This window comes from Motacilla alba, chromosome 5, assembly GCF_015832195.1.
Source record: "Motacilla alba alba isolate MOTALB_02 chromosome 5, Motacilla_alba_V1.0_pri, whole genome shotgun sequence".
NCBI lineage: Eukaryota > Metazoa > Chordata > Aves > Passeriformes > Motacillidae > Motacilla > Motacilla alba.
Genome location: NC_052020.1, coordinates 60,619,573 through 60,642,070, shown reverse-complemented (window position 1 = coordinate 60,642,070; position 22,498 = coordinate 60,619,573). Strand labels below are relative to the sequence as shown.

Here is a 22,498-nt window from a genome sequence, read left to right as displayed (position 1 = left end):
CTGCAGCCCGGTACCGGGGCCAGCGCGGTCTCCCCGTCCCCGTCCGCTCCCATCCCGACGCGCGCCGGGTGCCGCCCCACACTTTGGACCCTCCTCGCTTCCCGTCCGCCCCAGGGGAGCGACCGGCGGCGGAGCCGCAGCTTCACCCGGAGGAGGCGGTGGCGGGACGCGAGCCCTGAGGCGGCCGAGCCGCTTCCTCCTCCTCCTCCCTCCTCCTCCTCCTCCTCTTCCTCCCCCCCAAGATGGCGGCGGACCCCGCGGATCAGTTCTGCGTGGCCGAGGAGCGCAGCGGCCACTGCGCCGTGGTGGACGGCAACTTTCTCTACGTGTGGGGAGGATACGTGGTAAGGCGGGCGGGGGAGCCGGGAAGGAGCGGCGGGAGGAGGCTCCGGGAGCGGGGAGCGGAGCCCCGGCCGGGGCAGGGGGGGTCCCCCCGCCGGCCCTCAGCCCTCGGCGGGCGCCCGGGGCTGTGGCGCGGGCGCTGATTGGCTGCGGCGGCCGCGCGCCGTTCGAATGGAGGCGGGAGGCGCTGAGGGGACGGCGCTGAGGGGATGGCGGGGACGGCGCTGAGGGGATCGCCTCGTCCCTCCAGCCTTTCCCTGCGCGATCAGCGCCCTCCTCCCGCCCCGCTCGCAGCCGCTCCGTCACGGAGCACGTGTGGGGCAGGGCTGGTGGAGCCGGTTCGCTCCTTCCAACCCGCCCTCCCTTCGCCGCTCGGCGCGCTGAGAGCGTCTCCCTTGGAGCCTCGGCGCTGTCGTTTGTGGCTCAGTTTTTCCGGGCTGTAATTCGTGTTCTCGCTGCTGAGTCCCCGTGGTTTTTATTTGTCAGTAGTGGCGTGGTGCTCACAGCGCGTTTTCCTCCCGTAGAAAGCGCTGCTGTCGCCTCAAAAACAACCTGATGGCAGGCTGAAACCCACCCACAATTTAATTTTATTTTTTTTCATAAAAAACCCACTTCTGGTTCTGTCATAAGTAAGTCCTTGTGTCTTTTAACTCTACGAATAAAACCCAAAAGGGACATAAGAATTATACTACATTAAATACATCCACTTAGTTTTACCTGTTATTTTTCTGTTTATATTTATCTGTTTATCTTGTCTGTCTGTGCACATTGGCCATAAAACAGCAATTGCCTGGGCTTGGAGTAATTCCTAGTCTTGATCAGGTGGAAACTTATTTCTGTAAAGATATTTCATATTCTATATATATTTTCCATGGTCTAAGGTAACTTTAAAGCGTTCAAAGTTTGTCTTCTGTACTCAAGCAAAGAACTCTAGTGGGGAACTCCTGGATTGAAACTCCATAATACTCTGTAGAACTAAATATCCCCATCATCACTGGTAATCTTTAGTTGTTTTTATGCTCTGGTCTTTAAAACTGAGGTTGAACTAATGAGCACAATGTTTTCAAAGGTTTTCTAATAAAAAAATTGTGGGTTCATGGCACATTCAAAGTATGACAAAAGTACATGAAGTTTAGCAGATAAACTTTGCAAGCGTTCTTAGTAGTATTACATATTTATCTGCTGAAAATATTATGAAAATTGTTGCTCTGTAAGCAGCCCTTTACACAGATAAATCATTTTTCACGTGTTGCTGCTGGACTCCTGCCCAGCAAACTTTATTTTTGGCATCAGTGTGTTTGCTCAGAGCTGGTTCAGGAGCAGGTGCTCGACCTCTGACGTCTCCAGATTGAACTGAGTCAACTTGTGCTCCTTGCAGAAGCTGCCAGGGCCGTGTAACAGCAGAGCAGAGGTGCCTGGCAGAATAAATCACCAAAAATAGGATGTACCTGCCTGCCTGGCACCCTTCACAGTGAGAAATTCACAATAAACCATCATTTTTAGCAGGTCATCAATATCAGTAACTGGATTGTCACGAATTAAATTTCAGTTTTGTATTTAACTTCTTCACATTTGTTTAACTTTGAGCCCGTTTTTATTTGTTTACTGACTCTGGCTGCTTACTCACTGCCAGCCTTTCATTTCTTCCTAGTGCCAAGGCAGTAATTAATGCTGTAGTTGTTACTCACCACCAGTACTGCATTTTTTTTGGGCTTCCTCTCCTGTTTGTTGTTTTTCCTCATCATTATTTCCCAAATTATTTATCTTTCTTAATGACCTCTGTTCAGGACTCTTCATAAATCTTTTTTTTCCACAGAAGAATTAATTTTCTCCTTGATATGTGACACCTTGGTCTTTCAAGTTGCTGCTGCAAGTAACTTGTTGTGTTCTCAGTCCATTTTTTTTATTTTTCCACTATGCCAATGGAAACAGCTCCTGATTAAAAGTACCTAAGATGAGTTTTGATGCTGGAGCTTCAAATCTGGTCGATGTTGTTGCATATCTTTTCTTGGCAAAATGTGAAGTTGCTCAATCTGTGCCTTTATTGAGAGGTCCTAAGGAGGAATGAATAGTTTCTTTTTAAAATAAATGCATTTTCTGATCAGAGCAGTAACACTGGGGTGATTTCTGATTTCCTCGGGCTCATTCAGTGCTGTAACACAGCTTGGCATTCCATGTGCACACACAAAAAGCAGAACTGATTGAACACTCCTGTTCCCCTTTCAGTCCATTGAGGAAAATGAAGTTTATCTGCCCAGCGACGAGCTCTGGATCTATGACATGGACAGCGGGCTGTGGTGAGTGGCACCATTTCTATTCACTTATTACCCAGAGCTGCTTTTGTCACTGCTCTGCAGGGAAGAGCCTTTGGGGACGCTGGTCCTGTTAAACACAGGTGTTCAATGGCAGCAGAGAGGGACAGGCCTGTGCTGGCAAATGCACTCCAGGAGTGCAGTCCCTGCTGAAGGCTCGTTGCTGTGTGCAGGGCAGTGGGTGGCTCCAGGCTCTGTTAGCACAGGTGCAGTTACTTGGCAGTTTATTTTGGCTCGGGTTTTTTACGTTCACTTTTGTGTTAGAACAGTTCAACACTGCCTACTTGGGCTCTCCATCTAGTTACAGTTATGTATTTATTATTTTTGGTATTAATTCCATGTACATTGCAACTCAAAAATAACTCACAGCTCCCCCTTTTTCTCTTTCCTTCCACTTTCTCTTTTCCTCTCAAAAATAACTCAGAACTTGCCTTTTTTTCCTTCCACTTTGTTTATTCCTGCCTTTTTTCTCTTTCCCTCCACTTTCTTCCCCCCCCCTTTTTGTTTCCTTCTTCCCCCCCTTTTTTTGTTTCTCTTCTCTTCCTCTCTCTCTCCTCTCTCTCTCCTCTCTCTCCTCTCTCTCCTCTCTCTCCTCTCTCTTTTCTCTCTCTTTTCTCTTTCTCTTTCTCTTTCTCTTTCTCTCCTCTCCTCTCCTCTCCTCTCCTCTCCTCTCCTCTCCTCTCCTCTCCTCTCCTCTCCTCTCCTCTCCTCTCCTGCCCTTTCCCCCCATTCTCCTGCCCCATGTTTTCCCCCTTCACGCTCCCTGGTTTTCCTGTCTGTGCTCCAGGGATCAGGAAGGTGTCTGTCTTGAGCAGAATTTTCCAGGTTCTGTTTAAGCAGGGTCTGCTGGCCTGCCTGAGCTCTCAGCACAGCTGCACACTGAGCTGAGTGCGGGGCACAGCAGAGCCTCAGTTTCCATTTCTGACATCCCAGCAATGCCACATTCTCATTTCAGGAGCTCCTGGAGTTAATAATATTTCCAGATTCTGAATAATTCACGTTTCAGCTCTCTCAATGGGAATTTCACCTCCAGAAAAATCAAGATCCTTTATAAACACACAATATCCACCTGGAATTCTCTTCCACCACAGGAGCCCAACTTCACCTGCAGCTCCTACTCCTACCTGTGGCCCAAACTGTATTTTCACCTTTTAGACTAAATATTCGGAATAAATCTGTTACATTTTGGCAGACTGCAAGGGCCTTGATGTATTTTTTTTTAAATTGCAGGACAATGCACCTGATGGAAGGCGAGCTACCCACCTCCATGTCAGGCAGCTGTGGGGCCAGCATCAATGGCAAGCTGTACATTTTTGGGGGATTTGATGATAAAGGATACAGCAACAGGGTATGGGAGTCTTTTTTTTCCCCTCATAATATTGTATTTTAATAACTATTAATACTGACCTTGTTGTTTATTTGGTGTATTTGTATTTGAATTAAAGAGAAATTTGAGGAAAAGCTTTTATTTTTTTAAACCCTCTATATTTGTACCAGTGCTTTCCCGATTGGTTTTTAAAAATATTCTGAAAACCCTGATTGAGACTAATCTCTGAATATCACTTTTTTGTGCTCTTTGACAGCAATTCACTGCTTTAAATGATCAGGTACTAATGAAGGTTAAAACAGAGCTACCAGCTTTCCGTGTAACTGAAAACTGAATTAACAAAACAGATTAAATCAGTTGTTTTATTATCGAATGTAAATAAAGTCAGAGCTGACTCCTGCCTAGAAAATCAGTGAAATGGCAACTTTCTGCCAGTTCTCCCATTTCAACTCTGTTTTTGTGGTGTATTTGCCATTGTAAACTCACTGCCAGTTCCTCCTTAACTTCCAGGCTTCTGGGGGAGGTGGCTTGTTTCTTTCTGGTGGTGATTTGTATTTTTTTCTAAAAACATTGTCATTTTGCTTTCCTTTCAAGCTCTATTATGTCAATTTGAGAACAAAAACCGGAACCTACAGGTGGAAAAAAATCACCAATTTTAAAGGTCAACCTCCCACGCCTCGTGACAAACTTTCCTGCTGGGTGTACAAAAACAGGTAACACTTTAAAAAGATTTAATTTGTGTTAATTGCAAAGAGAAGGGGTTAAAAAGTGAAGAGAACTCAGGGTTGGGATGGAGGAAACTCTGATTTTTAGCTTGACTCGCTGGGGGATTTTGTAACAACTTTGTACCAGAGTTTCCTCACATGGCAGCTGAACTAATGGAAAATAAATTATTGCATTTAACAATGTAAATAAAACCCCACTTTAGGAGAGGGCTGGGATGTTTAGGACAAGTTTGTGAATAAAACCTCACTTTAGGAGAGGGCTGGGATATTTAGGACACGTTTGTAAATAAAACCCCACTTTAGGAGAGGGCTGGGATATTTAGGACAAGTTTGTAAATAAAACCCCACTTTAGGAGAGGGCTGGGATATTTAGGACAAGTTTGTAAATAAAACCTCACTTTAGGAGAGGGCTGGGATATTTAGGACAAGTTTGTGGAATGTTTTACACTGCAGAAAGCTATCATGCATCTATTACATGATTTTAACACATTAAAAAGCAGTATAAAATGACTTTCTCTGCTATATTCATTATTTTCAGCGTTAAATTTCCCTGCCATCAATCCATTTAGTGGATTCCCAAGGATTTGAACAGCTGGCAGTTGCAAAGGCATTTCAGGGATTATCTTCATCTTGCAAGGGCTGAGTCAGCCTGGACATTTGTGCTGGGAGAGTGACTAAGTGTGTTTAGAAAACAGAAATACTCCAGATTTTTTGTTTATTATGGGAAATGTCTGGATAATGAGGCAGAAGTGATCACAAGCAGGTGCCCTGTCAGTGATTTATTATTAAATGTGTTACAAACAAGTCAGAATGTGATTTAGAGGGGGCATTATCAGATGGAAGTGATTTCTCTCTTTCTGGACTGCACATCTGAAGAGGTTTTGCATAAGCTGTGCAGTGCCCCTGCCTGCCAGATCCTGGTTCTGTAATTGGAATTTACTGCGAGAGATAGGGAAATACAGATATTGGAACAGCTGCCTCGCTGTTAACACCAGATTATTCCAAACTAAATGCTTTTATTCAAAGGGTTGTGTCACCTGCATGCTGAGACAATCGCCTGGGCTAGACAGAATGGAACCTTTGGATGGAAAAAAAGATCTTTCATGAATGGCCCTTTCCTGGGAATACTGGGCTGGGAGGTGTGTGAGGATCCTTGCAATGGGAGGTTCCGTAGTGCTTGGTTGAAAAATTTCATTTTAAGCCAAAAAGAGACTTTTTATGTCCTGTGGGACAAACCTTGGGAACATTTCTTGCCAAAAATTGGACACAGAAAACAAAAAAATGCAGCAGGAGCACAGGAACTTCCCTAGGGGAAGGCAGAGCAGGAGGCATTTCACTGTCCTGGGTTTTATTTCCCATTTTTGCCTGAAAACAGCCCTGGAAATAAACTTTTAGGGAGAGGAACAGAGACTTTGAGGTGTCTTGAGTAATTTCCTTGTGTGGGTTTCAGTCAGGTTTGCTGAGGGCTGTGACCTTCACCTTGTTTGGGTTTGCATCATCAGGTGCAACACAAAATATTCTCACTGTTTATATTCCTGCCAGTGCAGCAGTGACCCAAAATATTCATTATTGCAGCATCTTCATTTTCATCTTGTTTACAGAAGATTGAAGTGGTTTTGTTGTTTCAGGCTGATTTATTTTGGGGGCTATGGCTGCAGGAAGCACAACGAGCTCAGTGATTGTTTCGATGTCCACGATGCATTTTGGGTAAGAGATCTGTCCCCATTCCCACTGATTGGGGGGAAAAAAAAGATCCTTTTTATCATCCTTGATCAGCAGAAAAATCTGATTTTTCTTGCATTTATGGCATCAGCAGAAATGCAAGTTTGGAATCATTTTTAGGTTTGAAATTCCACGCACTGCACGTTGTGGTTGTTCCACACACTGCAAGCTCCCAGTGCTGGGCTTGGAGTGCAGTCAATCAAATGCTGTCAAAGCAGGAGAATGCAGGATTGTAATCCAAAGGCATATTTAAAAGCTGAAAATCCCAGAAAATTTAAATAATTTTTATAAAAAAATGTAATAATTCTTATAATTTATTTATTTGAAGTGACATTAGGGAATTTATAGCTTCTCAAGTCTAGCTGATGATTGAGTTTATTTTCCAGAAGGATGCCTGGATTATCAACTTCCCTACAGTAATTTCTTATAATTAATACAAAGATGACTGAGCAGAGTATTGACAGGAAGCTCCTGACATCAAATTAAAGACTGACACCCGAGAATTGTTTTTTTACAATCTCTTAATTTCTCAGTGTGTTACAACAAAATTTAGAAGGTGAAATTTGCTGCAGTGTCTGATGTTGGGGCCCAAAGCCAATTTTCAGGTGTCACAGCCTGAGCATCCCTGGGTGCTGCTGACCTTCAAGTGAATCTAAGCTGCTGCAGCACTCTTAAAAATATCACCACACATTTTCATGAAATTGCCTGTTTTAGAGTATTTTCTCTTTGGACAGATCCCTTCCGGGTTTGTATCCTTCAATGAACAGAAGATTTTAAAATAAAAGATGTATTTTTTTTAAATTTCCTCTTTTTTTTTTTTTTTTTTAGGAAGGACAGATATTCTGGGGATGGCACAATGATGTTCATGTTTTTGATACAACCACACAGACTTGGTCTCAGCCAGCAATTCGAGTGAGTGGTTTTTGGTCTCACATCTTGACCCAGTTGGGATTTTAGTGACTTTTGAATCATTACTGTGCTCTAGAAATTGGGGACACCTCCCACTGTGCCAGGCTGCTCCAAGCCCTGTCCAGCCTGGTCCTGGGCACTGCCAGGGATCCAGGGGCAGCCCCAGCTGCTCTGGCAATCCCAGCCCAGCCAGGAATTCCCAATTCCCAATCTCCCACCCATCCCTGCCCTCTGGCACTGGCAGCCATTCCCTGGCTCCTGTCCCTCCATCCTTGTCCCCAGTCCCTCTCCAGCTCTCCTGGAGCCCCTTCAGGCCCTGCCAGGGGCTCTGAGCTCTGCCTGGAGCCTTCTCCTCTCCAGGTGAACATTCCCAGTTTTCCCTGGAGCAGAGGGGCTCCAGCCCTCTGGAAATCTGTATGCAGGGATAATTCCCATGGGTAACCTCTCACAGCTCTGCCTTATTGAGATGAAAATACTCTCTAAAGTTCATGAAATCCAGGTGAGTTTATGTAAGAACTCAGCAGAATATATTTTAAAGAGTTTCTGGCAGCTTTTTATGGTCTTTCCAAGATGTTCTAAAATCCCTGTAAAACCAAATGTAAAATGTAAAATTTCCATTGCAGGGTAGAACCAGTTTTGCCACCTTCAGTTCTGATTTACACTTTTTGGCACGTGGATATAACATCAGATTTTAAGATGTGATTTCCAGAGGTTTCAGTAGCAGTTCCTGATGATTCGTAGGTCAGAAAATAAAACTGCCCAGGAGCTTTTCTGGTGTTCTGAAGGATTCTTTTGGTTCTTTCAGGGTGGAGATCCACCTCAGCCTCGAGCAGCTCACACATGTGCTGTGCTGGGAAATAAAGGTTACATCTTTGGAGGACGAGTGCTGGTAATTCAATATTTTCCTAGCAGTCATATTATTCTCTTGGCAGTTTTCTTTTTTTTTTTTTTTTTCTTTGTCATTTTATGGTAGGAAAAAAAAAATCCCAAATGTCTTTGGCCTAACCTGGATGTTGAGGGCTCTGTATCCAGGATGCTGCTTGTCATCACTCTCTACAAAAAGAAGAATATTTCTGTCTGTAATATTAAAGGTTGTCCCAGAAAAGGTAAAACACAGATGACTCTGTGGTAAAGAACAGACTTGAGTTGGCTTTCTAATTGAATTTTGCCACTTTTGGCACATAAGTGACTGAGATAGAGATGTCTGGAAGAGGTCATAGACAAAAGGATGCAATCTGTGCAGAAATAATTTAGGTTGGATTGTGGCTGTGTAATTTTTACTCTTCCCGACTCTTTTTAAGTGAAAAAAGCCACAGGCACCACCCCCCTGATTAAAGCAGGGAGAAACTCAAACCTCTCAGCAACACTTGGAATTTCTCCAGTGCTAATTAAAGGAGATTTTCTGCTCAGTTCCTCTCTGCTGAAGCGTTGATGTAAGAAACAGATCCTGTAAGGCAAGTTAAAAACCCTCCCAATTGCAGTGACTGTGCACTCTTGTGTTTTATTTTAATGGAAGTTTTTAGCTCTTTTCACTACAGCTGGTTTAGAACCTTTAATCCTACCCAGCTAGAGGATGAGCCTGGATGTTTTCTATCTCCAAAACTGACAGTGAAGAAGCTTCTGAGAGCCCCCAGTGCTGTGTTCCTGTAGTTGTGGTTTAAAAAAGAGAAGGAATTAGTTTGGGAATGAACATAGTCCAGCTCCACCTTGGAAAGCTGCCACAGCCCCAGCCCTGTATTCCCAAATCCTGGCAAACAAAGCAGTGCAAAACTGCACTTTGTTCCCCATTCCCTGATTTTCCTGCTGGAACATTCCTCTAACTAATCTGCACTCCTTCCACTCCTGCTGCTCAGAGTGACCGCACCGTGTCCAGCCCCTTCCCCACCTGCAGGAAGTTTTTAGTGAAGTGCCTTTCCAGAGCAAACAGAAAAGAAAATAATTTAAATGGCTCCTGTTTGTTCCTGCCATTATGTGACCTTCGATTCAGGATCTCTGGAATTGTTCCTCAAGCCCGAGAGAGCTGCACTCAGCACCTCCCAGAGCTGTAGGTTTGCACAGAGTGGGTTTGCAGATAACTGAAGGAGATAAAGAGATCTGAGGAGAGTGAAAAATCAGGTTGTCCACACCCTGAGCGAGCCCCGTGCCCCTGAACTGTGTGCTCACAGCTGAACCCTTGCTGACCACAGCCCAGTCCTGCTCCTCCCTCAGGGAGCTGAGAGGGAAAAACCCAAAAGTGGGGAGGTAAAGGTCCCTTGGATGATTTGGTCCTGCCCTGCCAGCTCCTCCTGAGCCCCTGCAAAGCCTCCTTCCCCCAGGGCTCTGTCAGGGAGGGCTCTGTGCCCACCCCGGGGGTGCTGCACTCTTGAGCTGCTCTCTGACTCCAGCTGGGGTTCCGTGCAGCCTCTGTCAGTGAAATTCTGATTTAGCTGGAGCTCACCTGTCATTCCTCCACTGCCCTCAGAGGATTTGCCCTCAGGCTTCTGTTTAACTCTGTTTGACTGCAGCATTCTGATCTTAAAAGGTTTTTCTCTTCAGCTTCCTTAAAAACTTGCTAAATTTCAGTGAAGCCACTCGGGAACCCGTGTCAGAGAAGAGTGAAATTGTGGAAAGCTGTGTTTAATTCTGTAGGAGAGCAGCAAGTGTAATTTTCACCTTGGTGATTATTATTGATCCATTTTCTGTCCTAGAAATAAATGGAAGGAAACATAAAAAGGTGAGGGAACATTCAGTGGGGCTTGAGGAATTAATGTAAGTCATGAAAAGAAAAAGCTAAAGACAGCAGAAAACCACTAAATTTCCTGACCCCAGGAATAATTCCTCCCCAAAGGATGAAGTTTTGCTTTTCTCCAGAAATTAAGGAGCAAACACAGGGTTGCTCTGCTCCTCCTTCTCCTTCTAGTTCACCATAATACAAATCTTCCCAGGGAAAAGGCTCTGCAAGGAACCAGAAAGGGCCAGGAAGTGTCATGAGGCTTCTCCTATTCATCTTTCTGGGAGGAAAGGGCACCTTTTTCCAAACTTGGAGCTAGAACTGGTAAAAGAAGATGATGATGATGATGGTGATGATGATGATGATGAGAATCAGTTGTACCAGGAGTCATTTGAAAACAGGCTCAGAAGTGTTATGTGGACTCAGTTCCTTCAGGTAAGCCCCTGGAAAAACAGAAATGGGAGAAAGTGGGAAGGAAGCAGAGTTAGTCCAGAAGTTGATGCGAGTCTTATGTTTAAGTGGAAAAGTTTCATGTTGAGAATGAAGTAAATAACTCAAAGTCTTTGCAGCAGCTCTTCACACATCCAGTGCTTTAATGTAAGCGTGTTTGTATTTCCTGTCAGCTAAGCTCAGAAGATCCATGGAGCTGCAGTCCTTCTCTTGGCAAAGCTTGGAGCTGGAATAGCTCTTGATTGTAAATCCAGGAGGGAGAGCTGCAGAATTCCCTGTCCCAGCAGGGAGCTGGGAATAATGTCACCCTTAAAGCCTTTTTGGTGCTAGTCCTGAGACCAAGCAGCTCCTGCCTAACGTGCGCTGGGCTGCCGAGAAATCAACTTGCCAGAGATAAGCAGTGTCTCGGGAGCCCTTGGAGCTCCAAGGGAAATTCCAGCCCTCTTAGGAGGCTTGGTGCTCTTAAGGCAATTAAAAATCATTTTAGGATTGGCAGCAGAATGATGAAACGGAGCAGGAAAGAGAAATCCATGAGAAACTGCAGGAGAGCTGTGTGGAGTGATGCTCCTGTAAACCTGTGTGGGTCCAGCTTCAGAGAGGGGTTGGGTAGGAAGGTGCTTTCGTTTGTTAAAGCCTCAGCCTTGGACAGTTGGTGGTGTTTTGAATTCAAAATGAGCTTGCTGTAATTCTGCAACTGCCCAGCTGTTGAATCATGAGAATGCAAAGATTTTTTGATTTCCCAGGGAGCAGGAAAGAGAATTTCTCCATCTTCTGCCTAATGCCCAGGAAAGGAAAGTCAGCGAGGAGGTCTTGAACAGGATCCTCTTGAAACCTTAATTTTCACCGTAACAGCAACTTCCTTTGATAGATATCCTTTATATCAAATTGTATCACTCCAGCATGATTATTTCCAGTTGTAGAGGCCAGGATGTTGGGTGTGCCCCAAATGTCCAGAAGATCCCAACTGCATTTTGCTTTCTGCTTGGATGATTTGTTCCCCTCCTGCCCTTCAAAGGCGCCAGAAGGAGTAGGAAGCTGGAGAGAGGTGTCGTGGAAGACAGATCTGTTCCCCTGGCTGTCAGCTGGACCACACCTGGTTGTTTTTAGGTTGTTTTGAGGCAATGCCCCAAACCCTCACAATCTGCTTGTCTTTATCCCGTTGCCCTCCCCAAAATGCTCTCCCCATTCCCTTCCCGGCCCAGCAGGGTTAGCAGTGCTTGGCAGAGGAGGCTGTAGCATTCCTGAAAACCTTGCTATTCCCTGAAATCCCTGAGGGACTTCCCAGAGCTCTGCTGGGCAGCTCTGGAGCTCCCTCAGCCTCCCTGCTGGGGTACGAGCACTCCTTTCAGCCCAGCTCTGCCTCAGAGGATCTGCAAGCTGGAGGAAAGCTTTTTCTAATAGATCTATGGACTGCCCAGGGAGAAAAGGAGTTGGAAGGTAAGGCAAGAAACGTTTCCCTACTTCCCAGGTGGTTTTTGTAGTTCCCAGGGGAATCACAGCTCCCAGGCAAGCAAAGAAATCCTTCTCTCACCTTCTCCACCACCCCCGGGCAGGCAGAGACTTCTCCACCTCAAACCCCAGGCAGATAAGCAAGAGGAAAGAGTTCCCGTTTTATTTGATGGCAAATGCTAAAAGGTCCTAAAAGCTTGCTGGTGGTCACTTTGTGAAAGGAAAAGAGGGAAAAGCACAAACGATGGACATTCCTGGGAATAGCCAGAGTACAGCACTACCAGGATACTCCAAGGAGTAGTGACCAGACAGGAGGATCCAAACTTCTGATCACAATGTCAAGGAAAATAACAGCAGGCAGCCATAGGAGAGTAAAACACCTTCTGCATTGCCCTGCCAGGAGTTCTGTGGATGGAAATTAAAAACATTTGCAGGAACTGGATAAATTCCCACAAAGTTCTTCACTTTTAGAAGCTAAAATTGGCCCCATAGTGCTGTTGCATGACTGGAAATATTTCTGCCAGGCACCTTCCTGAGAGTTGCATGGTTTTTGTGAGGAGAAAAGCTTTTCATCTGCCACATAATTCAGATTTATATTAAGGCAAGTGGGTACAGATTTCTTCAAACTATTGGTCCTTGGAATTTTCTGTCCCAGGAAGGCCTCACTGAAATATTTTGTTTATCGTTTGCTTAAAATAACCCGAGTGGGATTTTATTTCTTTGTTTTAGCAAACCAGAATGAATGATTTGCACTGCCTGAATTTAGACACTTGGACTTGGTCTGGAAGGTAAGTTTGCTTTTAGAACACTTAAAACTGAATTTAGAAGATGGAAACATATTGTTAAATAGTTCCCGAGCTATTCCCGCAGCTTTTCCAAGAGGAGAATGAGGGTTTGGGGACTCCTAACAGCTGCTGGGCTGTGATTTCAGTGGAGCTGAATTTGATAGTGCTTGCTGAGCTTTTCCTGCTCTGTGTGGAGCTTTGCTGGTGCTGCTTAAAGCACAGCATGGAGTGATTTAACACCCTCATTCTCAGCCTGGCTGCATTTATCCAGATGGAATTCCAGCTTTTAGGGCTTTTTGAACGCTGGGTTTACTCTCTGTAGTTCCAGCACAAATTGGGAAAAGGTCTCTTCCATGAAAGGCCATGAAATCCGTAAAGAATGCAGATTTTCCCAAAATTCAAGTTATTTCTATATTGTGATCCAAGAAAAGCTCATAAGATTTATCCAGGATTTAGTGTAGTGTATATAAAAATATATTTATATAATATATCTATATATTGGATCACGGTAAATTTATATATTTATATATAAATATTTATATATTTATAGATTGGATCATGGTAAATTTATGTATTAAACATATTTATATATTGGATCACTGTACATTTATATATTAACATAAATATTTGTATATTTATATATTGGATCACTGTAAATTTATATATTAAATATATTGATATTTATATATTTATATATTGGATCACTGTACATTTATATATTAAATATATTAACATATATATTTTTATATCGGATCAATGTAAATTTATATATTATATATAAATATTTGTATATTTTTATATTGGATCACTGTAAATTTATATATTAAATATATTGATATTTATATATTGGATCACTGTACATTTATATATTAAATATATAAATATTTGTATATTTATATATTGGATCACTGTAAATTTATATATTGGACCATTATAAATTTAGGAATCTTCAGCTCTTGCAGCACCTCTGCAAAGAGTCTTTGAGAGACTGAAAAAAACTGATTTAAGACTGAAAAAAGAAAAAAAACACAGATATTAGTGGGAAAAAAGTTTTCAGTGTTTGCTGCCTTTGGCGCCTCACAGGAGATAAAGTGTTTGTATTTATTCATTATTATTTATTATCTGATCACAAAGGGAGCTAATAATTATTTATTAATAGATAATGATTTTATTTACTAAACAGTCAAGGGTTTTTTTCTTACTCAACTCTAGGCAGCTTTCTTAAGGGCTTGCCCAGCATGAACCTGCTAGCCCAGGATGAGCTTCCAGCAGCAGATTGCAAAATCCCTTGCAGCTGCCACTGCCCAAAAGTTGCTTCCCTGCCTTGAGCTCTACTAAACTCATTCAAAATTTGGTTATTTCTGGTACTGAGAGCGTTTCTTGTGCATGAAAATTGAAATTTTATCAGTTAGCAGTAGCTGTTTGGTATTTTTTTTTAACCATCAAAGCCCAGGCTGCCCCTTGGCCAATTTTAGCAGCTGCTTTTCTTCACTTGGATTCAAACAAATATTGCAGCTTGGCCTCAGTGCCAAATTTAGCAGGGCACTTCTGCAATCCCTCTTTAATTATCTCTGGTAAACTGGTTTTTGGGATATCAGGATCTTTACTGTTCACATTCTCAAGCAAACCCAACCAAAATAAAATCAATTTCAATAGAGCTCAGCTGAAATCGATTTCAAATGAGATTTTATCAATAACAAACCTCCATCAGTTTTGTTTATTATCAATAATGAACCTCCCTCACTTAGGAAATCCCCTCTTAACTAATCTTTATTTCAAAGTCTGGGTGAGCCCCAGCTTGGAGAGGTGGTGGCTTTTGGATCAGAGGTAAATCCACAATCCTTGTGTCGTTTAAAATCATTTTCCTTGGAGTGGAGAGCCTGTAGCCCCTCAAGAACCATCAATTTTATATCAATTAACTGTTTCCCTACATGTACACAGAATTTATTTGTGTATTTAATCTCTTTTTCACTGGGAAAGCACCCAAGGTACTTCTAGGACAAACTGAAATTTCCTGCCAAATCAGTTTAAATTCAATAATTAAACCATTTCAGCCCTGTTTGAAGATTTGGGGCTTTTGTTTCTTTGTTCCCCCAGGATTAATATCAGTGGAGAGAAGCCCAGAGATCGCTCCTGGCACACCCTGACCCCCATAGGGGATGACAGACTTTTCCTTTTTGGAGGACTAAGCTCTGACAATGTTCCTTTGAGTGAGTAATTTAGAGGAACAGAAATCATTCTCATTCTCTTGCGCGTTTCTCACCACACAGACGGGGGGTGGGATGGTTGGTAGCAGTTGGTGTTGTAGAAAAGGCTGCTTGTTTCCATGAAAAAACCTGAAATTGGCAAAAATAATTTGAAGATAAATAATAATTTCCCAGATGAATCCAATGGGAGGGGATGATTTTCTCAATTTACCCCAAAGAAAGGGATTGGGTGTGTTTTAATTCCAGATTTCAGTGCAGGGAGGGTTCTGGGACAACATGAAATCACAAGTGTTGAAAAGATGCAGCTTCATGAAGTGCTGATGTTCCTGATACCTAAATAAACCTGCTCTTAGAGCTCCTTGTGTGAATAAAAAGCTATTTTTTCATCCCAAAAACCCCATTAATGAGCTTAATAATAATTATTATAATTACAATGATAATAATTCTGACATTGCAGGTGATGGTTGGATCCACAGCATTGCAACAAATGGATGGAAGCAGCTGACCCATCTGCCCAAGAGCAGGCCCAGGTACAGAAACAGAAATCATGTGTGCTGAAATTGAACCCTTGTTCAAAATCAACCCAGTTCTAAATTCTTGAACAGTATTTTTTTTTAATATTTTCAAATATTAATGCAGTGTGGTTGAATAGTTTGCTTTAACAGCTTTTTTTGCCTTCATATCTCCTTTTTAATTTGTGTATTTGATGCTTATTTGCATGAGAAGATGTTCTTGTGGTGAAGGATCTGGGTGTCCGACTGACCTGGTGCTCTGTAGCCAAATTACTGTTCTATAAACAAACCATAAAAACTGGAGGAATAAATAACCAAGGAGAATAATAAAAGCTCATTAATATTTATAAATTATTAGAAACAGGGGAGGAAAAGCCATGAAAAACTTGATTCCTCTTTCAGGGTTCAAAAGCAAAACTGAGTGTTAAGCCAGTGTTTGAAGCATTATCTGTGTTTCCAAGTTAAAAACTATTGAACTGATTTGCTCTAGATAGTAAATATTCAGATTTTCTTTGAATTCAATCCCTGCATTCACCCAGGAACTCCCAGCACAATTTTATATCATAATATATATCACAATGTCTTTTTAATTACAATATTTATATCATAATATATCCGAATTTTATATCCTTTCTGATACAAAAATGTCCAGTTCTGCTCTGCCCCCTGCCTCGTTACTGAAATATCTTCACCTTCATTCATTTTCTCCCTGTTTTATCCTCTTCTGGGCTGCCTTTTAAACACAGCAGCCAGAGCTAAACCAGCTTGTCTGCCTTCTTAGCCTTCAAACTCTTCCAAGCCCAAATAAAGCCAGCCCTCAGCCTCAGCCAATACTCAGTTTGTGATCAGTGATGTTTTTTAGCTATTTCAGGCCTGAGGAGGCTTTGAACAGCACAGCAGGAGCAGTCAGGGCTCTGGGCTCAGTTCTTGGGTCTCCTGAACCCTCCCCGGGCTGGGATTTTTCCTGGCATGTGCTGGGGAGCAGCCCCAGGAGCAGCAGCTCAGCTGGAATAACTCCGTGCCTGGGAGGGACAGGGATTCCTGAGCCCCAGGGGGTTCCCAGGGGGGTTTTGGGATTTGGGTTGTAGGGCTGAGGAGCTTTCCTGGACCTAAATCTTTTAGAACTAAAGGACCTCCCCTCCTCCAAGCAAAGCTCAAAACCTCATGGATTTTTCCAGGAGGTCACAGAATGTTAGGGTTGGAAGGGACCTCTGGAGGTCCCCCAGTCCATCCCCCTGGCAGGGCAGGGCCACCTGGAGCAGGTGACACTGGGATGTGTCCAGGGGGGGTTTGGTGAGGAAAAGGAACCACACCAAAAGCCTCCCATACACTGAGCTGCTTAAGCCTCAAGTATTTGTACCATCATTTTATTTTCTGCAGGATCTCTGCAGTTGGAAAAGCTTTAAATCAGTTCAGTTGCTCTTCAAATGCAGAGCAGTTATACATTTGTGTGTACTTTTTTATCTATTTATCTTACCTTGTAGTGAAATTTATTAGGGTCTTTCCCTGATGCTTCTGCAACTCTGATTCCCTCCCTAAATTCTGTAGGGAGTAATTTCCTTCAACCTCCTCTTTTAGCAATTTCTAAAAAATTACCTTCTCAGGTAATCCTGAATTGGTAGAAAATACTGTTCCTCTCTCTGTCCATCAGTTTTAGTTTTGCATGCTGGGTTGAAGTACAGAACAAACTGTTTAACCCCTGGAATCCCCATGTTTTCATTCCCATAACGGCTAGAAAATACTTTTCCTTTTTCTGTCCATTAATTTTATTCAGCCAAGGTTTTGCATGCTGGGTTGAACTAGAGAACAAACTGTTTAACCCCTGAATTCCCCATGTTTTCACTCCCATAACTGCTAGAAAACACTGTTCCTTTTTCTGTCCATCAATTTTAGTTTTGCATGCTGGGTTGAATAGAGAACAAACTGTTTAACCCCTGGATTCCCAATGTTTTCACTCCCATAACTGCTAGACAATGCTGTTCCTCCCTCTGTCCATCAGTTTTACTTTTGCATGCTGGGTTGAAATGCAGAACAGATTTTAACTCCTGAGTTCCCACTGTTTTCACTCCCGTAACTGCTGGAAAACGCTGTTCCTCCCTCTGCCCGTCAGTTTAATTTTGTTTTGAGAACAAACCGTTTCCCCCCTGGATTCCCTGTTGTCTTTGCCGTGTGATGCTGTTGCTGTGCTGGAAGAGCCGTGTGTGATTGAATAACGTGCTTTGTTAGAATGTTTAGGTGATAAGTTAGAGCAGCCCATGGGAGGCCAGGAGCTCTCAGGCAGTAGGAAAAGCCTCAGGTTGCAAGCTAGGATGTCACCAGAGCCCAGGCAGGAAAGGCTTCCCCGTGTTCTCCGTGACCAAGCCCAGAGTTTCCCTAATGCAGAGCAGGCAGAGACAGATCTGTCCACAGGTATGAGGAAGGGAAAAGGTGAGGTACCTGCTGAGGACTGTGAAGGGAGAGAGGACGTGGGGACAATGATTTTGGCGTGAAACTTCAGCGGTGTGTTTGATTTTGGTTCAGGGGCTCTAAAGTCCATCAGTGGTGATAGAGCAGAAAAACCTAATCATGAAAAATAAATCCCCACCACGGTGGCTGCTGAAGGGGCAGGATCTTCCTCAAGTTATAAAGTCAGGCTTTGCTTTTGTGGGGTCTTTATGATAAAACTTCCTTGGCGTGCTGGAAGTTACTGATCACAGCAAGTGACCCCAGGAATCTCTGGGGGAAGGGTGAGACTGGGACAGGAGAGCTGGAGATCCAAGTGCTCAGGGATCTGTGTCAGCACTGAGAACCCCCCCAGGCTGAAAGCCACGAGAAAATTGTACTTCTGAACCAAAGAAAGTGGAAAATTGCCAAAGGAAAACCTTGGCAAAAGCTTGGTTTGTAGAGTTGCCAAAAAATTTTCCACTGTGGTGATAAATAAGACAAAGTTGATATGCCCAGAATACAGAAAAGTCAAATAATGACAAAATATATTGGTCTGTATGAAAGTAACTCTCATGAGCTGGGGAGTCACATGCTCTTATTTTATATTATTAAACAAACAAGTAATAAATTTTAAGGTGTTCTTTTTTACCCCTGAAATAATGGTTTTGTCTTGCTGCTAACAGCCGAGTCCTTGTTCCTGGGGCACTCACTGTGTCTGTGCTTTCATTTGCAGGTTGTGGCACACAGCCTGCCTTGGGCAGGAGGGAGAAGTGATGGTGTTTGGGGGCAGCAAAGATGATTTGCTTTTCATGGACACGGTCAGTAAACTGAACAACAAATTCCCTCACTGGGATAATTATAATTAATATCAAATTATGGAATGGTTTCAGTTGGGAGGGACCTTAAAGTCCATTTAATCCTGGGCAGGGACACCTCCCACTATCCCAGGTTGCTCCAAGCCTGGCCTTGGACACTTCCACAGATGGGGAGTCCAAAACCTCTGAGCAAATCAATAAATAAAATAATTCTATATTAATAAATCTATTAATTGACAAAAATTAATTGAACTTGGAAGAAAAAGCTCCAACATCACCTGATCTCTAGAAAAATTTCAGTATATCAATTAATTGATTAATTTTAATTTTGCAATTAAAATCCATATAGGATTGTAACTGAGGAGAAAAAAAAAAACAAATCAGATTGAGTTTGGCTCAAACAATTTGTTTAGACTGGTAACTGAAACCACTACAAATTACACACCATTGAGGAAATTATTATAATTTACACTCCTCAGATTATAAATGATTTATAATTTACACACCACTGATTCCACTGAGCAATCCCCACCTGAGGCTTTCTTGACTGACAGAATAGAAAGGAATTTGTAATTCAGGTTCCTTATAAATAGTGGGTCAAGGAGAATACTTCTAAATCATGCACGTGGCAATAAATGACATTACTGTGGAGAGCTGCTGGGGTGGAGAAGTTGTTTGCCATTCTAATGGTTCTTTTCTTCTCTTGCTCAGGGTCACTGCAGTGACTTGCTGATATTTCAGACTCAGCCTTACTCCCTGCTCAGGTGAGTTGGAATTAAAAATCCCAGAATGGTTTAGGCTGGGCTTAAATCCCACCATGGTGTTCCATGGGCAGGACACCTCCCTCCACCCCAGGTGTTGTTTCAGCCACCTGCTCCTGCAGAAATTGGGGGAAGTACCCAATGTCCTCCTCAGGAAATACCTGAACCCTTCCGTGTGTGATGCATTGAGTCACTGGTGCTGTGTAATCCCCCACGCCTGTAATTAATGCACATCAGCTTTTGCTAGGTGTCATTTGTTAGAATATAAACCATTTACTTCATTTTTTAATTTTTTTTTTCTATTTCCCTTCCTCAGGCTGTGTCTTGACTGCATTGGGAAGAACGCAGCTCTCTTGGAGAAGCAAATTCCCTGCTTGCCATCCAAACTTCTGCAGGAAGTGCTGAAAAAAATCACTTTTTGGGCTGCCATGACCCACAGGCAGGAGAGGAAAGCTGAGACTGAGAGACAAAGCCAGCTGCACTCCACATGAGCCAGGGCAGGGAGCTGCTGGGACACCTCCGAGGGCTTTGTTCGTGAGCTTTGTGCTCCTCCCCTGCAGCTCCGTGCTCGGCTGTCTTTCTGAGGGAAGTTTGACCACCAATCCTTTTTATGGGAATCTCTCGTTTCCCGCGTTACGGAAAACTGATCCAACTTCATTTCTAGATAATTGTTCACCTCTGCTCTCGTGGGTTTGACCACACAGCCCTCACAACCTTTTGTTCTTTTGGAAGGGGACGTGATCCATTTCAGCTGGATTAAACATGGTTTGAGTCTCAAAACCCTCCTTGGCCTTACCCCCAGCAGCCTTCCCAAAAAGATAAATTCACCTCGGTGTCTTGGGGACATTCACACTTCGTCAGTCTTAAAGGTAACAAATTTACCACCCCCGAATGTTGGTTCCACCAGGCTCTGACCAAAATCCAACCCTGGAGCCTCACACCTCACACTCCAAGTAGGAAAATCCTTCTGGGAATTGTGGAACTTGGAAGAAAAAGCTGCAACACCTCCTGGTCTCTATAGGAAACCCTCAGTTCATCACCTGGTTTTACTGTTTCTGTCATCAGGAAGTCCTTTTGGAAATAAGTTGTATATTGTATTTTGGATGTGCAAAGTTTATATTTCATTCTTGTTAAAAACAACAACAACAACAAAGTTGCTTATTTATTGTTTAAAAAAAGAAAAGCAAATGTAGTACTGGTTATTTTTCTGTTTCAAATATTTACTTAACAGGAGCACAGTCATTAAAATTTTCTAGAGAGTTGAAGCAAGAGCTTCATTTGGACACATTTTTGATGGTTTTAAATGCTATAAAAATTAATTCTTTGGGGAAAAAGAGCTTTGGGGGGAGCAAATTTGTTTCAAAAAGGAAGTTTTGTGACTGGTTATTTTAACAGCCTCATTTTATGTGCTGAACTCCCCTCCATTTTTGGGAGGGAGAGTTCTGATGCCCCCCTGAACCCCAAGGTTTGATTTTGGGGGGGCTCAGGTGCCCCCCAAGGTCTGATTTTAGGGGTTTGGGATTGACTTGGTGGATTCAGAAGCCTCCAAGGTTAATTTGCAGGGGCTCAGGTGCCCCCAAGGTTAATTTTGAGAGGGCTGATGTACCCCCTATGGTTAATTTGGGGGTTTCAGATGCCCCCAGTGTGAATTTTTTTGGGTTCAGATGCCCCCAGTGTGAATTTACAAGGTTCAAGTGCCCCTGAGGTGAATTTTGGGGTGGTTCTGATGCCCCAAGGTAAATTTTTGGGGTTGTTCGTGTGCCCTCATGGTTAATTTGGGGAGGTTCAGATGTCCCCAGTGTCAGTTTGGGGTGGTTTGGGTGCTGTGATGTTAATTTTGGGGTTATTCAGGTGCCCCCAGTGTTAATTTGGGGTTATTCAGGAACCTCCAGGGTTAATTCTGGAGTGCCTGAGTGCCCCTAGGGTGAATTCTGGGGTTGTTCAGATGCTCCCAGTGTTAATTTTGGGGTGGTTCAGGTGCCCTCAGGGTGATTTTTGGGGTAGTTCAGGTACCCCCAGGGTGAATTTCGGCATGCCTGGGTGCTGCAGTGTTAATTTTGGGGCGGTTCCGATGCTCCCAGTGTTAACTTTGGGGTGCTCAGTTGCCCCCAGAGTGAATTTGGGGCGGTCCAGATGCTCCCAGTGTTAATTTCAGGGTGGTTTAGAAGCTCCAAGGGTTAATTTTAGGATGTCTGGATGCCCCCAGGGTGAACTGTGGGGTAGTTCAGATGCTTCATTGTTAATTTTGCAGTGCCCAGTGTTCCCAGGGTGAATTCTGGGGTAGTTCAGATGCTCCCAGTGTTAATTTTGGGGCGGTTCAGATGCCCCCAGTGTTGATTTTTGGGTGCCCAGGTGCCCCCGGGGTGAATTTGGGGGTGCCGGTGCCCTCAGGGTGAATTCTGGGGTGGTTCAGGTGCTCCCAGTGTTAATTTCAGGGTGGTTCAGATGCTCCCAGACTTAATTTTGGGGCGGTTCGGGTGCCCTCAGGGTGAATTTCAGCATGCCCAGGTGCTCCATTGTTAATTTTGAGGCGGTTCAGACGCTCCCAGCGTTAATTTTGGGGTGCCCGTTGCCCTCAGGGTGAATTCTGGGGTATTTCAGATGCTCTCAAGGTGAATTGCGGGGCACCTCAGACACTCTCAGTGTTAATGCTGGGGTGCCCGGTGTCCCCGGGCTGAATTTGGGGGCACCTCAGACCCTCCCGGTGTTAATCCCGGGGTGCCCGGTGTCCCCGGGGTGAGCTCTGGGGTATTTCAGATGTCCTCAGGGTGAATTTGGGGGCAGTTCAAACCCTCCCAGTGTTAATTTTGGGGTGCCCGTTGCCCTCAGGGTGAATTGTGGGGTAGTTCAGACGCTCCCAGTATTAATTTTGGGGCGGTTCAGGTGCCCTCAGGGTGAATTCTGGGGTATTTCAGATGCCCTCAGGGTGAATTTGGGGGCACTTCAAACACTCACAGTGTTAATCCCGGGATGCCCGGTGCTCTCAGGGTGAATTGTGAGACACTTCAAACCCTCCCAGTGTTAATTTTGGGGTGCCCGTTGCCCTCG

At 43.8% G+C, this 22,498-nt stretch overlaps 1 protein-coding gene across 1 annotated transcript; it reads left to right on the top strand.

Moving 5' to 3' along the window:
• The first annotated feature begins 106 nt into the window (after positions 1-106).
• Positions 107-20,719, top strand: KLHDC1 (kelch domain containing 1). The gene is made up of 13 exons (XM_038137898.1): positions 107-344; positions 2,569-2,639; positions 3,885-4,002; positions 4,576-4,694; positions 6,335-6,413; positions 7,257-7,340; positions 8,143-8,226; positions 12,676-12,734; positions 14,829-14,941; positions 15,396-15,468; positions 18,608-18,692; positions 19,401-19,453; positions 19,767-20,719. Exons 1-13 carry the CDS (start codon positions 243-245, stop codon positions 19,939-19,941), a joined length of 1,215 nt encoding a protein of 404 aa, XP_037993826.1. The 5' UTR covers positions 107-242; the 3' UTR covers positions 19,942-20,719.
• Positions 20,720-22,498: the final 1,779 nt, after the last annotated feature.

What these genes read in the sequence shown, in the direction of transcription:
- KLHDC1 (XM_038137898.1), top strand. Translation starts at nt 243, where the DNA reads ATGGCGGCGGACCCCGCGGATCAGTTCTGCGTGGCCGAGGAGCGCAGC. An exon ending in ATTTGCTTTTCATGGACACG is followed by an intron (nt 18,693 to 19,400) that starts GTCAGTAAACTG and finishes TCTCTTGCTCAG; the next exon opens with GGTCACTGCAGTGACTTGCT. An exon ending in CAGCCTTACTCCCTGCTCAG is followed by an intron (nt 19,454 to 19,766) that starts GTGAGTTGGAAT and finishes TCCCTTCCTCAG; the next exon opens with GCTGTGTCTTGACTGCATTG.